Source organism: Lipotes vexillifer, unplaced genomic scaffold, assembly GCF_000442215.2.
Source record: "Lipotes vexillifer unplaced genomic scaffold, Lipotes_vexillifer_v1.1 scaffold134, whole genome shotgun sequence".
Taxonomy (NCBI): domain Eukaryota; kingdom Metazoa; phylum Chordata; class Mammalia; order Artiodactyla; family Lipotidae; genus Lipotes; species Lipotes vexillifer.
The window spans coordinates 2199087-2216359 of record NW_006787464.1 but is presented as its reverse complement, the minus strand read 5'-3'; the positions used below and the strand labels follow the sequence as shown (position 1 = coordinate 2216359).

The 17273-nt window shown below is 40.2% G+C and overlaps 1 protein-coding gene across 1 annotated transcript in view; it reads right to left on the bottom strand.

Annotated features, from left to right (window-relative positions):
• PDE4B (phosphodiesterase 4B) overlaps positions 1-17273 on the bottom strand; it is a 494025-nt gene that overhangs the window by 4825 nt on the left and 471927 nt on the right. The window contains 6 exon segments of the mRNA XM_007460087.1: positions 2039-2138; positions 3940-4104; positions 4246-4344; positions 5585-5763; positions 11291-11358; positions 15668-15697. Coding sequence (XP_007460149.1) covers positions 2039-2138; positions 3940-4104; positions 4246-4344; positions 5585-5763; positions 11291-11358; positions 15668-15697 — 641 coding nt within the window.

Here is a 17273-nt window from a genome sequence, read left to right as displayed (position 1 = left end):
CAAAAAAAAAAAAAAAAAAAAAAAAAAAAAAAAAAGTTTCCGGTAGATATTAGCTTATAAACTTTCTCTTTGATTAAAAGTCACAGTATTTTTAAAATCCTTTTTTTCCTTTTCACTTCAGATGAAGAATTTGACATTTTAGGTAAGGGCATTCCCAAGCAATTAACCCTATTTTTTTTTTTCTTGCGTTATGCGGGCCTCTCACTGTCGCGGCCTCTCCCATTTGCGGAGCACAGGCTCCGGACGCGCAGGCTCAGCGGCCATGGCTCACGGGCCCAGCCGCTCCGCGGCATGTGGGATCCTCCCGAAACGGGGCACGAACCCGCGTCTCCTGCATCGGCAGGCGGACTCTCAAGCACTGCGCCACCAGGGAAGCCCTAATCCTATTTTTATCTCAGTTTGTAACTTCCCTTATGTCTTCACAAATGTGTGCTTTGGAAAAAGAACAGACTGAAAATGCCACTAAACTTTACCCAAGGTATTAAAATTTTTCACAGTATCTCACTTTTTGATATGTTTCCCAGCTCCATCAATTGTGAGTTTTGGATTTGCAAAGAAGATAATGGTGTGAGTGTAAAATTTCACTTTATCCAAATAATGTAGCTTTTTGGAGCTTTCTATAAATATGGTAACAAAACAATAATTTTTTACAACAATCTTGATATCCCATTTTCTGCCCTATGGCCCTATACAACAGAAACTGCATTATCTAGTTACCTAAACTACAGCTTCTAGCCTGCCTTTCACACAGAAGAATCACAGACATCCTTTGTTAGGCAGCGCCATGGTCTGCAATTGAGAACATGGTCATCAAACTCATGAAGCCACATTTTCTCTTAACCAAAATGATAGCCAAGTGATGATAATATGTTACTAATTGTAGGTGTTGTTACTCATAAACCATTGCTTTTACAGTGTGCTTTGAGTTACATCTTCAGAAAAGGTGGTGGGATATGTGATGTCGTTTCAGCACTCTTGCCTTGTTCATCCTGCGATCAAGGGCATAGCTCTGCAAGCTGGCTTTTTATGGTACGTGGCTTTGGCAGAAAGACCATTCTTCTGTGTGAAGCTAACTGGCCTATATATGGAAAGGGTCATGACACCACAGTACACCAGCTGATATAACCCACACAGACAAGCAGCTGCCCAAAGTTTACGTTCTTTCAGTAGAAAAACAAGGTAAAAACCAAGGTACCTCACACTTAGTCATTCAAATATCCTGATGATAAAGTATGATAAGGGCTCTTTCACAGCAAGTAGCTCCAATATTTCTTAAAACTGTCAGCACTTGATGTTAATCTTGACCACAACAAGATAACCAGTATTCTCAGAAGAAAAAAGTACTTAGATTTTCAGCATTTAGAAATGGTACATTAACTGAGAAAAATCATGGATTTTCATTAGCATGGATACTAAATATTTCAAGCATGACAAAAGCTTTGAGTAGGGCTTGGGAATGGGCCAGCCCTTGAAGGTCACTGAAGTCAGACCAATCCATACTACAGACCAGTGCATAATCAAACCTATGAAGAGAGTGTGTGAGACTTTTAATGACCCGACCCTCCATCCTGAATTGTGGAAGCTTTTTCTTGGAGTCTTATTTCTATATGGAGGCTCCCATGCTCAGATACAACGTTTGAACCTGCTCCCTCAGTAGAGAGGGACACTAGTGGGTCACCATGCTCTGTGTGAGAGCCCTGCATAATCCTAAAAAATCATTACCACATTATTCCCAAGCCTTTCCGTATCCTTACTGGATAATTCCACATGTGTTACTCTTTCCTCACATATTGCATTTTCCAAACACTGAGTACTTTTTATGGCTTCCCTCTGACCCTTTCCAAGTTCTCCATGCAGCTCAAAGTGACGTTGCTAGACTGGACACAGTATCCAGGAAAGGTCTGACCAGTTTGAGTGGAATGGAAGGATTACCTCATTATTACCCTTATTATTATCCATAATGAAAACATCAGGAGGAAAAAAATGAAGCAGTGACTCATACAATTATTTCAAATGACTGTTCTAGTGGGGAACTCACTTGTGTTGATGAGAAACTGATTGGAGACTCCAGGATGATCAACGTCATGAATAGCAGCTGCAAAAATGGCGGCCAGGATTTCCAAATCTGTGAAGACGGCCTGCAGGGCAAAATGAGTGCACTGAACTCCACGTTCCATTTGCCTATCCTGCTTAATTAGTTTCATACTAAGGTACCCCATTTCATTCTTGTTGGGAGAAAGATGGTTTGTTGATTTATACAATGTCTCAATATACTATTTTAATTAAATGTAGATTCTGTCCGTCATCATAAGGTCTCTTATGTGAGAGGATTGGTGGTCAGAGCCCATGCCCACATCGAGCCTGCAGGCTGAGGCTCGGGGAAGGCGTTAGCACAGCGCTCATGGTAAGAGATCAGGTGGTACCTGATATTTGTTTCTTGGATAAGTGGTATAACAGGATGGTGCTTATGCAACACAAGCACATATAGTGGTCAAAGAAGCACGTCAGACTGGCTCTGCTCTGATATAAAAAGCTTCATATGCTTTCAGGCTGAATAACTAAGGCCAAATTCCAGATTTATAAGCCTGCCAATAAGTTATTTCTTAAAGCTAAATTTGTAGCATGGTCAGAGCTTTCACACATTTATTCATTCATCCATTCAATCAATACCTATCCACTCAGTGATTAGTATGGACAAGATATGAGGACATTTCTGAGAAATGAGACCTAATGCCAACTGCTCAACTCCTTCATGCCATCCCGTGAAGCCTCCCTCCTCTGCCCCTACCTGTACGCAATGATTTAAACCTAGTATTTATTTAGGTATAAATTGCTTCTGGCTGAAATGTCTTTCATCATTCTCTGTGGTAACTTAAATCTTCTGATCCTTCAATTCAATCTAATTATGCAAGGACACATTGAACTCTCCCTTCTCTAAACATCTGTGGTTCTCATGCTCAATTTCCAGCCACACAGTAGGTAACAGCAGCAGACAGTTGATAAATAGTGTTGGCCCACTGTGTGATACTGACAGAGAACATAAAAATAATACTGTTTTTTTTTTTTCCTTCAGGGCTATAAAACAGTCTTAGCTTCTTGGATTTCATTTCTCAGAATATATGGAACCCAAGCAATAGAGCTGGGGTCCGTCTAATCTTTCTTCACCTTCCAAACTGAATCTGCAGAGGTGGGCTTGGCTAGGGCGTGGCCAGTCCCTTCCCACAGTGAGCCTACACATTTTGGAAATACCTGACCACCACTGCCATCTGTCAAGGAAGAGCATGGACTGCTGTACCCACTGGGCTGCTTATAGTGATATATACAAATGCATTAATCTGTGAGAGAAGCAGTCACAGCCACCTTCTAGAGAGATGTCTAACAAGTTGGAAAGCTGTTCCTCTGCTTTAGCATTGTTAATTCCTCAGTTCTAGATTTTTCCATTACTTTTCCTTCAATCCACAGAACCAGTTTTATGAATTCTTAGGCGAATAAGCCTATGGATGCTTATTCCTAACAGGAACTATATAGAACATTTTATATTATATTTCTGTGCTATCCCTCAGAGTACCTGGGATGGTGTAGGCAACTCAGATCAGCGCAATGCATACTGAGGATATACTATATACTAAATGCTGACCTAGACACTTATTAGGTACTAGAGATACAATGACAAATAGAGCATCCTATTAACTGCTTGATAATTAAATAATTTTTCAATTGTAACAGAGGTAAAGGAAAGGTTACTCTGATATGAGAAAGCAAGTAGAAATGTCATCCATTTATATTAATAACCCAATTGATACATGCTCTACATAATAAAGAGCCAGTCCCAGTATGCACAGACATCTAATTACATTATTTCTATAAGTATATCACATGTTGTATGGCACTTTTTAAAGAGGATGGGCAGGGTATGCAAAACAGATCATAACTACTCACATCTAACGCTGGCGTAGAAAGAAGAACATGGGTTGACTGGGCTACATCAGCAGCATGTAGGCTGTTATGATATGCCACATCAGCATGGTAATGGTCTTCTAAAGTCATCATGTAGGTAACAAAGGTGTCAGATGAAATTTTGAATGTCTTTAGGAGGTCTCTTTCCTATGCAGCAAAAAGGATTAGAAAATAAATAAGTGGATATCCAAAAATGAAGAAAAACCAAATCAGAAAAGTAAACTGGGATGGAAAAAAATCATAAAGAGCATCTAATTGGGTAACCAACATTCACTCCTGTTTACTCACCTGGAATATGGCATACATGATGCATGTTAGGGGCCTGTTGTGTGAATATCCAGCCACATTGAAGATGTTAAGGCCCCATTTGTTCAGGTCTTCCAGCTCCTATCATCAAAATTAGAGAAATTTAGAAATAAGGACAGTTTTGTTCACATGCCTCATTATTTTTATTTATTCTGGGGACAGGGGTTGGCTAAGTCTTAAAGAGTATCTATTTAGAGTGTTCTGGTTGCATGAACATTTGAAAATGGAATGATCTGGGAAGCTGAGTATCCTCTTCATGCTGGTTAGAAGTTTCTGTACATAGTTTTCAGAAAAGGGAGAATGTGTGTTTATTGATAAATTTTGTTGCTGACCTCTAATTTTTTGCCGTATGTCAGTCCTCAACCAATGTTGCTTTCAGAAGTAGGTGCAAGTGATTAGAGATCATTCTGGCCCCATTTCCCTGTCTCTCCCCTTCTCTGCTCACTGGTCCACGAGTAACAGCTAGAAAGCAATCTCAGGGAAACTCCTCTGCCCTTTGGTTATTATCACTGAGAGCCATGTCAAGGAGACTTAGCTGCTAGAATGTGTGTAAGTCAACCCTGATTTAGTATAAAAGGTCATGAAGATGCTAGTCATCCATTACATCCTAGAGCTCCTGGGCCACAGAAAGACTTGAAAGAAACATCATTCCATCCTGTGTTGTGGGATTATTCCAAGATTATCTGATTACAATTTATTCCATTATTAATTACTGCCCAGAGTAAGGGATCCAGGCTCTCCCCAGAGGCTTGGCCCAATGTGTAATCAACCTTCTTCTAATGACATCTTTCAGACGCTCCCTCACTGAATGTTCATTTGTTCTCATTTCATATTCTCACAAGGCCGAGAGAACCTCAGTAGTCACCTTGCACGGCCTCTGAGAGGAGGTATGAATTCTTTCTGAGCCTTCCTCCACTACTAGGGTTTGTGCTCAAGGGTCAAGGCCGTCAATTTCTCTCATTTCTTCTTCAGCTCTGCCAGTCAGTGCAGATTTTCTCATCGGTCCTTGGCATACAGTCTCTGAAATATCCTCTGGGGTAATTCAGCCCTGTCTATTGCCCTCACCTTGGATTCTCCCAATATGTGTCCAACAGGATTCTCCATTCATAGGTTAATGGACCCAACTCAGGACAAAATATGGTCCTTTGGTATAGAAAAAGGGCCTTTAACTAGGTGTTCAGCAATGGACAGCAGGCTACATCAGCCTCATCATACTATTTAATAATAAAGCAAAAGCGATCACTGTTTTCTAGTAGGAGGTTTTAGACATCTGCCTGCTATAAAGCAGAGCTACACGAGCACATACCCAGCTCATACACACCTTGGCTAGATGATCTTCATTTTCCGTGTTGACTCCAAAGCGTGAGATACTTGTATTATTTAAGCTTGAACTATGCATCAGTTTTTTCACTCCGCTTATCTGTGTCATGAGTTGTTGCTTTTTCTTTTTCTCCCTGTCTTTCTGGGTGGGAGATGGAATCTCCACGTCATTCTGCTTGTCTGCAACAACACAAAAATAGGTTTTCCAGTCCCTGTGTGCCAATGAGAACCCACTGCAATATTCAAAAACAACTTCTAACGGTCTATAATGGATGGCTCATCTTATGAAGGTCTGTCATAGCGTTATCTCACTTGATCTCCAGGACAATCCGGTGATACATGATTTTATTGCTAAAGCAGCAAACTGACGTCCAGAGGAGCTAGATAAGTTGTTCAAGAAGTGGCAGAGGTAGAACTCAATCCCATGTCTTCTGTTTGCAGGGTGATTTGGGACAATTACACTCATACACTTTCAAGGTGAGGCATCAATATTTATATGTAAATTTCTTATTAAAGTGAATAGCTTGTAAGTTTGTAAAAATAGAAAAGGTTCATGTAGTCAAGCCCAGGTTAATAAAAACAGGCTTTATGTTTTGCTCACTTTATTATGTTTGTAATTATTGTTTAATTTAAAAGATCCATATAACAGTAGCTGGGTTCAGTTTAGATGAGTAGTATATATGTTAGAGAACTAAATGGCTTCTAATCTTCAAATGATTACTCTAAAGCCTTGGCTTATGACGATTTGAGGTTAAGAGGAAGACTGTAATTTCAGTTTTATTTCATGCCTTGTGTCTATGAATTCTGCTAGTAAATAATAACAACGCCTCTCATTGGTAACAGGCATTATATTTATTAATGTATTTGTGCTTATTAAATATTTATAATCATCTCATTTAATTTTTAAAAAAATTCTGCTACAACAAGATAAAAGGAGGGCTAGGGCTAGTGAGAAAAACATATATCTACCTGCTCCTAGAAGCTCTTTCTTCTATATCACGCTATTGAAAATATCAGCAATCAAATATTCTATTTCACTTCTCAGGGAGATGGATGGATCCCGAGTCCTTCTGAAGAATGCATTAACTCTCTCAGGCCACAGGGATGCCTGTGAATGCACTGAGGCAATCATTTATTGAGGTGCTCTATAGCCACTTCACTGAACTAAATGACACCCTGTGGCTGAAAGAGTTAATGCAGCTTTCAAAAGTTCCTACATTTATCTCTACTTGTTTCAGCGAAAATGAGTCCAAAGACAACTTCTCTATTTGAAAATGACACATTTCCAGATGGCCTGCTGGGATCTAGATGATTTGCTTTCAACTCTTGCAGCTGATGGCATAGTCACACGTTCTCCCTGGAGACCTCCGCCTGCTCACAGAGCCCTGTGGACAACTCATCAAAGCAAAGTGAGCACAGTGAGGTGGAAGCAGCTGTCCTGGACCCTTGGCACCTGGCTGTAGGGCTGGAGCAAGAGATTTCTCTATGCCTAGCATCTCAGTGCTGTCTCTGGGTGCCCCCAAGTTCCTAGATTCATCAGCCTATGACTCTGCCTTAGGGAGGAATTTTAGTGGTCATCCCAGTTAGTTCAGGGGTTTCCAACCTAGTTCAGCATGAGAAACACCCAGGGAACTTTTGAAAAATACAGATTTATGAGCCCCACCCAGTCCTACTGAATCAGTGTTTTTTAAAAATCTTCCCAAGTGACTTTGATGATCAGAGTCAGGTTTGGGAACCAATAATAATCCCCCATGTTCACTTTTCAGATGAAGTCAGCAACTTTCCCAAGCTCAAAGGGCAATTCATTCAACAGATTATTTATTTTGCAATCACTTTGTTCCAGACGTGGTGATTTAATAGCTTAGAACCCAGGCCTTCAGGTTCCCATTAAAATCTCTTTCTGGTCTCTCAACCTTTGGCATAAAAACTATATATGGCATTACTTTTGAAATTACTTTTCTCCCTGTCACTTCACTCCTAATAATGACTACTTTTGCTAAAATAAAAGGCCACAGTAGCCCCTGCGTTTCCTAACCATCATTCTTCACCATTCTTCATGCCTGGTTAACGAAGCTGTTAGATCCTTCTGTGCCAATGCAAATATAAAACCTCTAGTGGGACTAGCAGCTTTTTCCCTTTGTTTAATTAAAGATTCCCTGCGACAGCGAGAAATTGAGCCAAACCACTACTGTGTCTGGAACATTACGATAAAGAAGAAAGCCATTATCCACAGAGAGTGCCATTTTGACATTAAGGGGTGTTTCCCTATGCAGGCATTGGAACAACTGGTGGGTTTCCCTATTCTGAATTTCCTCTGCTAAATGCTTAGCCAGCCCCATGCAGAAATAACCTGAAACACACACTCAAAGAATCATACTACATGCTTTGTGGGTTCACATTTACAGAATGGTGAGAGTACAGTGGGGAAAGAGTGGAACAGTACCAAATAAATAAATAAATAAACAGATGCAAAAAACGTCTCATCAAAACTCTGATAATGGCGTCATTGGAGGTGCTTTTCTTGCTAGCTTACAGCATTTAATCATGCAAAATTCCTGAGTTCTCTTCCCTGTGTCTTGAGAATTCTATGTTCCAGCTTTGGAGACAGTAAGTCGGGGATTTAAAGGGGTGATTCTTCTCTGTTTGAAAAAATATCAACTAACTTGTAATATCACATCTAATTATCTTGCTTTAATCTGTGCTCCCTCCCCCTGGGTCCTTTACTTCCTCCTGTACCAGCAACCCGAGCCCATTAACCTGTATGAGCATCACAGAGTGCCTGCACTGATGGTCTCTTGCCTGCATGTCAGCCTGTCCATCTGGACACCATCCTTTTAAATGGAAACAATACAAGTTTCACACATTCCCCGCAGTGAGGGATTTCCCTCCTTTCTGGATGACACATTTTAACTTTCAATGACTCTTTTTGAGATACTGCTTTTCAAGTTTAACTGAAATCAATAAGGTCTTCCCATTTTGTGCTCTTGGAGATGGTTGCTGTGCTCTGACAAGAGGCTCTTGTATTACTGGAAGCTGTTAACACATTTTTAGGTCCAACAATCCTGACTCTAAAGACTTTTCTCCATAGATTACATCTATTACTGAAAGGCGATTTTCTTCTGACAGCCTAATAACCTTTCCTAGTTAAAGAAGTGACAGGTATTTTGATCTAGGAGTCAAGAGAGTGAAGTCATAGTTCTGGCTCAGGGACATTTTAGCCAAGTAATCTTGGTCAAGTTACATACCCTTCTGGGCCTCAGTTTTCTTTCTTGGAAAATAAGGGAACTGGATGAGGCCATTAAGGTCCCTTTCAGATCTGACATTTTGTGAAGAAGGCTTCAGGGTCCTCCAGGAATACTCGCCATGCTCACAAGACAGGACATAGAGTTCCATGTTCTGCATTTGCAGTTTGGAAACAAGCTTTGTTTGTTTGCTTTTTAAGATTATCAAATTGTAAGCCTACAGGCTATTCCAGAGAATCCAGGTTGTCAGGTATGTCTTAGCAAGACTGATAAACTCCATCCATATAGAAAGTTAGAGCTGGAATGGACAGAGGGTGTCATCTACTCCAGTGTTCCCATTTTACAGTTGAAGAGGCTGATGAATCTTTTGTTTATATGATGGATTTTTTTCTCCTTAAATTTTCTCAAGAATATAATCTGTCTGTCTAGTCTGTTTGACCGGGTCTACCTTGTGTGTGCACATGCGTGTGCATGCAAACGCACACACACAAACACACACTCAGGCTCACCACCCTCCTAACGTTGAGTGTGTAAGGACTGAGGTTCTAACAACCTACCTCAAACCACTTGTTGTTGATAATTTAATTTGGGGGGGAATAATGAGAAGCCAAATGATGGTTTTCCTCAAGAGATATGCCTCCATAGCAAATGGAATATTCAACAGAGTTGACAGTTACCCGTTCTTGAGATGCAAAGTGTTGAAACTGAGAATTCATTTTTATTATCTTCTCAGCCTCCTCACTTGATAGCCTTTGATGCTAAAATAAGAATAACTGGTATACTAAACTATTCTCATGGTCCTCGGCAAGCAGATAGTGAAAGAGGCTACAAGCCAAGAGGACTGCTTAGGTACAACCTTGGATGATGACGGGCTCAGAGACTTCCTGCAGCTTTACTCCAGTGGTCAGAGTCTCTTCTGAGACGACAGACAAGCTCTGATATTGTAACATGCAATGTTTATGAAAACAAAAATGAGTCCTTGCACTTACTGATTTTATTCTTCTTTCCCAGAGTCATTAACCTGGAGACTGTCCCTAAAACAGTCCCTAGCTTATGAAAAATAATTGGGTGTCGCACAGATGGACAGGAGAAGATGCCTGCCTTCAAAAGAATAAAGGGGGATAATGGAGAAGAAAAGGATCACAACACTTTCTGTTCAATTAGATTCTAGCTCCTCTTGGAGCTAGGATGTATGAAAAGAATCTTCTCTTTGTTCTCTGACAAAGGTTGCCACAACTGCCCCTGGAGAAAACCAGGTGCTGCAGACACCCACATACTGGAAACAGTTGGAAAGGCACTTGTCAATCATGCCAATGCCCACTGGCCACAGAGTAGCGCCATGAGCTTTCCACTAGGCTGATCAAAGATTGATCTGCTGATAGCAGGAACTGCTTTGGTATTAGAGAAATAGAATTGATTTTTTAAAATAAAACTAGAAGAGGTATGTGTTTCCATAAGACATCAAGGCAAATGCTCATTGATTTAAGGATATGCAGCAATGCCAAAAAGAAGGGAGGTGTAATGTTCAGCTGTAAGAATAGGTCATTTCCCTGGAAAGTGGAGTTCTGCTAAATGAGCATAGTTCAGTGGTAATTGAAAGTCAACAGAATCAGAGTCTAAAGGCTACCCATTCACTCTGAAGTACAGATTTGCAGGTTCTGCAGGCCTTATTCAAGAAAAATACACAGCAGAATGGCTTTAAACATGAGATCAGAAATTCCTAGTAATCAAACAGGATGCATGACAGTAGTTGAGAGGCACTGATGCAAACCTTTCCTGTCAGTGACATGTGTTAAAAGACTAGCAATGTGAAAGCAGAGACTGATAGGTAAGTATCAGATTAGGAAGATAATGATGCTGCTTGCAGAAAGCTAACTCCTTCAGAGAGGTGGAGATTCTTTCTGCCCTCCCCCCATGTATCGTTAAGAAATACCTTAGCAAAGCAACAGTCGAATTATTTCCAAAGCTTATTATCATGGGTCAAATCACCATACAGTTCTCCAGCCATCTCTCACAAAGCATCTAAAAGGAAACCTTTTGCTCAAAGCCCAGTTACTGGAAGAATTTAAAGAACGCCATGTCAGAGGAGCCAATAGGAGTTGTCCCTGAGAACTGGATGATTGAAACCCCCATCACCCCCACCCCACCCCCCTTCAGAGGTCTTGACAGAGATGGAAGTGGGTGGGTAGATAAGGAGTGACCTGAGGTCTATATAAATATAATTAGCCCATAATAAACTTCTCTCTTTGATGGGTATTTTCATTTATTTTTTTCACAACACCTTACAGCTTATTTTTTTTTTTTTTACGTTAAGGATTGTCTTTAGTTCTTATTTTAAATGGATTTGGTTTTCTGTCACTTAACCCCATCCCAACCTCATATAGTGATGTTCCTGACAGGTTGCAGAAATTAATATTAAAAAAAAAAAATCTCAGTTATGGAATGTTTCCCAGTGAATATCTTACCTAAGAAAGTATTTGAAATGTATTCAGACACCTGGTTCCCGGATCGGCTCATTCAGCATTCTTTTGAACTGTTTATAAAGAACAAAAATGTATTAACCACCTAAAAAGTAGCAGATTATCATTTTAGATGTTTCCAACTTTATTAAGAACCAAGAGATCGAGTGAGCAGACATCATTAGATAAATGATACCGTTTCTACAAAATACAATAATGTGAAATTATTCCAACGTCACCTTAGGGAAAAAAGGTTTTCTTAAGATTTCTTAGAATTAACATCTGATTTCTTTTGAAGATGCAAACATAGGAAAAGGAATTTTAACAGAGGTCAAGATCATTTCACTTAAAAATGTAACCACATTTTAAAATACGTTTATTGGAAATTAACTCTAAAATATAATTTGAGTTAATAACCTATACAGTGAGAGGTGATTAAATGTGAAAAGTTTAAGGGAAAACAAAAGATAAGCATCCTTTAAAAATAGACATGTGTAAAAAGAATAGGGTTAAAATACAACACGGTCTATTTAAATACAATGTAACATAACATGCCCCTATTTCACCATAAGCAGCCTCAGTGGGCTAAGTGATAACACAATTAAATCATTACAGAGGTTTTCTACTTCACAGAAAACATACACATGTAAATGTTTCACATTCTATCAAAGACACATAATGGAATCAAATTAACCCACCTTGATGTAACCCCAAGATACAGATAACAAATAGTTTGCCTCAGGCATTTTGGAATGCACTCCTTGCCACAATCCACAAATCCCTTTGAAAGAATTCACAGTTCTGAGAGAGCAGTCCCCAAAGGATCGGGAAAGCCTTGCAGATTCAGTGGTAAAATAATCAGAACTTATGATAGACAAAGCCTCCGAAATTTAGGGCATTTTCTAATCCAAACAAAGCCCATCTTCGCACTCCGTTCTTGCAAGAAGCCTATGTTCCTTGCTTCTTCCCTGGCAGAGAGAGTAATGAAATCAGGACGTGCACGAAGGTGCAAAAGCCTGTCCAAATGCATTCAGCTGGCTGGTTTGCAGCACTTATGAATTATGAATAGTCCTGGTGGCCGAAGGGGTTTCCACTCTAGATTAGTCCTGCTCAGCTGAACTCTGCAAGGAAGGAGCAATTCTTCTTTCCCGAGGGGATGCCAGACTAGGAAACACAGCCATCTTTTTAAAAGGAGAAGATTAAAATGGAGGAAGCCCCATGAATATTTAAAGCAACCCGAAGTCGGTACCCTCCCCCATTCCATCTAGGTGTTCTTCACCCTCTCTCCACTGCGGAGACCAGGACACTGCAGACGCAGCCTCCGTACAGAGCTCAGCCGCTCTAAGGGTTTCGAAGTGATGGTGTGTTTGATTAATTTACTTTCCGAACATTAAAAAAAAAAAAAAAAAAACATTGAAAAAGCGAGAACTGTGGCTCTTTTCAAACTAGGCTTTCAGTATACAAGAATACTTTTTAAGCTAGCTTTTGGAGAGATTTTCTGCACACTAACGGCGTGCCAGTGCATTTAGACTTCTTTCACAATGAAACGAATGGGAATAGAATTAACGGATTTCGTTTGAAAAGTACTTCGTATGCAGAATATAATTTTCTGCCCTCCATCAGCTCATTAATATGCACACGAGACTGCATTCGACAAATGAATTAAACACATTTAACCTTTCCATCGAGGATCTGGAGTGAGTTAGGAAATACAAGCTATCGTTTGCTGCATGAATGGAGAATTATTCGGGGTTATGAAAGACTGTGCTGTTTTGGTATTTCAGTGTTACATCTTCTAATTCATGCTAGAAATATTTAAGAATTAAATTAATTTTTATTTTGTTTTTGCAATCTGGAGCATGCTGAGGAAGTCTTTCCTATAGTCTCTCTCTCTCTCTCTCTCTCTTTCTCTCTCTTTCACCTTGTCAGCTTTAGAAAGATCACAAGCAAGAAGAAAGTCTGTGACTAGAGCCCTGCAGTGGGATTCCCTACCCAGGCCCATCCCACTCCCCTCCTTCCACCTCCTCCGTTACCCCACCCCTGGACTCCCAGGAGTTCAAGTACAGCATGTTAAAGAAATAGCGAAGCACCATGGCAACAGTCTCCGCACGCAATTGGATCTCTTTCCTGTGAGGCACTCCCCTTTCAAATCAGCATCCTGCACAGACAATGGCTTCACTTCAAGCATCCAGGCCCCCTCATGCCACTGCCTGTGCCCAGGAGACTAGGCCTTTTGAGGTGAAGCCAATGCACGTCAGTATTGCCGTCCTTTAGCTCACTGCTCTATGCATTGTCCTCAAAGACGCATGCACAGTCACCCTCCTTCTGGGGAACCCTGCTGGCGTACGTGTGGGTCTTCCCGTGATATAATATGTTAGTAACAGTCACCAGAAATCTCTGAATTAATCATCTCAGCTAGTGTGTTTTACTTATCGAGCTGCTCTGCAATTTGAACTCCAGGTGAATCATGTAAGTTCTAAGTTGTTTATTTTTTTAAGACAAAACTGCTGTCATAATAGCCTCTCATTTTCAGTTCTCAAAAGACAGGCACTTACACTAAAGACTTAGAAGCTGAAAAAGACAGGTTTCTGTGCTCTGATGGATCAGCTGAATTTTGGCAAAGAAGCAAACTTTACTCGGAGCATTGCAAAAAAATGTCTTGTAGAAAGCATAGAGACAGATGGTTTTTCAAATTATGTCTCCGCACTAGACTTAGCCAAATGTAACATTCAAGCAATCATCCTCATTTTGGTTCCTTTGGTCTCTTGGAAATACTTAGGAAGATTTTGGAGTCAATCAGGTTTGTACTAGTTGAATAATGCCATTTCATCTCATGTATTTGGTAAATATTTACTGAACCCCAAAATGTGCCAAGCAGTGCATTAAGGATATAGCAGTAAAAAAAAAGAAAACAAAAAACTCCCCCAAACAAACAAAAACACTTTTCATGCTTTTAATAAGCTTTCATGCTAATAGAAATAGTCAGATATATTAGGGCATATTCGTTAACCACAACAGTTACTGTCTGCTGAGGCTGGGGCCAACTCTTTATTAGCCGTATTGACCCTTCAGCTCAGAATATAGGAGCAGCTAGAAATTCAATCATAGAAGACTAGGAACGACTTTCCTTCTTACTTTTTTTCTATCATCTCCCATTGCCACAGGATCCTGTTGGTATACACTGTCAATCAGTCCCAACGTGGGCACAGGGAGGTGGCTCTAAGCTACAGGGCTGAGAATAAACCAAACTCCTCACCTTTCCTGCAGAGCTCACAGATGGGTTAGTGAACTCATGTAAGCAGTTAACAGCTGAAAACCACCTCTCTCCTTCTCATGCCTAAATTAGTTCTCCTATGAGCCTTTTGCTAACGGCATGACAATGCCACCAAAACCCAAAGTCATTTTAAGGCAACCATAAAACACACAACATGATGAAGTAAGCAGATGGAGGTCACTCAGTGTCAGAAACTGACCCAGTCCTTTAAATGTTGCTTAGCAACAGCCTTTGGTTTTCCTCCTCCATAAGGGAGGGTCCAACCACATTGACTAAGGCAATCACTGCTCTCATCATAAAGCATTTATGAAGGGCCCACTTATATTGGGCTCTGTACAAACTAAGCAAGGCAGACATGGCCTTGGAGGAGCAGACAGGGGGTATCTTTTACATTCTAGTAATGCAGAGTCCAATTAGTATGATTAGTGCTGGCCTGTGTGATGAGACACGTCAAGGAATGGAATAGCTTGTGTTTGAGGTTAAGGCTACGGAGACAGTGGGGAAGCTTGGCTTAGTGGGGTTTTCAGTGTCTGATTCCCATATGGGAGTTGTTTCTGTTGAGCCAGAGGTAGCTATGATGTAGTAGACGAATCTAGACTTTCATTCTCAGCTCTCGATAACAGGTAACAGTCTGGTGAAGTCACCTTAGCTCTCATATACAAAATGAGAGTGATGCATGATTTTAGGATCTCAGCCCAAACCTGTCAAGATTCTATGATAAATTTTGTGGCAGCCTCCTACAGTCTGGACATATTATTTACCGGCAACCAAAATTTCCCAGAAAACAAAACTCTCTTAACACTACAGTGAAAAACAACCCAAATCGGAAACGCTTCAGTCCAAAATAGGTCACCAACGATGGAAGAGAAGTGGTTATCATCCCTCCAGAGTTTTATATTCTAAGACCCTTGGAGTCTCCCTGTCTCCTTATCAACTTGGGTATTCAGTCCAGATAAGAAAATTAAACAGCTCCTGAGGTTGACTGTGGCCCCAGGAGTTACAGGATTGAAAGGGAATAGACATTATTTACTTTATCAAATGCAGTAGAGAAATCCACAAACAGGAGCACACTATTTCAAAGATAAATGTGTCTCTACAACCTAAGGTACACATATCCTATTTTTCTGTTAAGAAGCTGCCTTCACAAGAAAACCCTGTTAGAGCTTACCTAGAAATAATGTCCCCAGAGGAAATGGCCAAAGCCCCTTTTCAACACAGACAAGCAAAGTTTGTGAATGAACCCTTAGTAATACAAATTCCTCCAGTGCTTCCTTAAACTTACGCCCAACACTAGATTCACGAACACGGCCAGAAGTTAGTTATTTTCTGAAAAGGGAAAAAGATATCATTCTCTACTTAAATAATTCGATATTGTTTGCCTAGCATATATCTTCTCTGTAAAATCATATGTGAATTTCTTTGAATAGGCTACCTTTAATAGTGGGAAGTTACTTAAAATATATAGAATAGCAAAAGCTGAAATTGAATACAAACATTTTGTTTTATGGCTTCAATTTTTCTTTGGCTTCAATGCTACGTACAGAGAATATTTTCTTCCGAGCCAATTTCTCCTGAAGGGATGGAACACTTCATCATTTTTCTATATTTCTCATCAGAGGACTAGTTTGGGCTTTGCACAAAGATCCACAGTAAAGCTAGAAACTCTCCTGAAAAGTTCTTGTTAAATCAATCACACAGGAAGGCTGGACTAGAATGATCTCGGAAATTCATCCTGGTTCTAAAACTTGGTGATTCTATCTTTCTAAGAATAAAACCATCTAGAAGAGTAATAATACAAGGGACTAGTATCAAGCACATAAAAGACCTACTTTTAAGACTAATCTGGGCTTGTTAGGGGGTGACCTGGAAATCACTTAAGAGTGAATCTTTAGTGATCAAAAATATTCTTCAGCCTATCAAAGGCTAGATAAAGCAGGCACTTTCCTCTCATTGATAACCTTAAGATGAAGTAAGTAGATGAAAACTGCAGATGAAAAAAAGGTGCCCCTGAGAGGAAGACAACCTCAGGAGTCACCCTTGTGGGTGGCCGTCTGCACAGAAGCCCATCTGTGAGACAGGCGCCTTATTGTGTGAGATCTTCCTGTTTTTGCAGTATGAAACAACCGTCAAAGTCATTAAAGTCACAATGACTTTATTAGGGACTAAATTTTGACTCATATTTTACACTTTGTTAGTCATAACTTAATAAGAATTCCCGGGCATAAGAAAAAGTGAAGGGGCTGAAAATTCTGCCTGGAATCACAGAATGCTAGTAGTGGTAGAAGGAAGTTGAAACTGCAGTGGCCGGCCCAGTTTAGTGAGAAATGGAAGTAAGGCAAGCTCGTCTCTTAGTTCTGGCACTCACCTGATGTGTGACCTTGGGTAAGATGAATTACCTTCTTGGGGCCCAGTTTCTGTAGTTGTAAAATAGCAAATTTATCAGGTTCTTTCTCATTTTGAAAAAATTGCTTCTTCCATATAGCTAAGTTTACATATGAAGTAACGAAGACCCAAAGAAGTGAAGGACTCGAATTCCTAAACACCTACACTTTCCTTTGCAAAATCTGATTTAAACAACAACAATGGGAATATAGTGTACTTTTTCTAAACCCCTTTATCACACTCACAATTCCCACAATTCTTAACACTTCAGGTTATCCGACAATGCATCTCATCTCTTGTCTCCTTTTTGTCTTTCCCTCTGAACTCTACTAT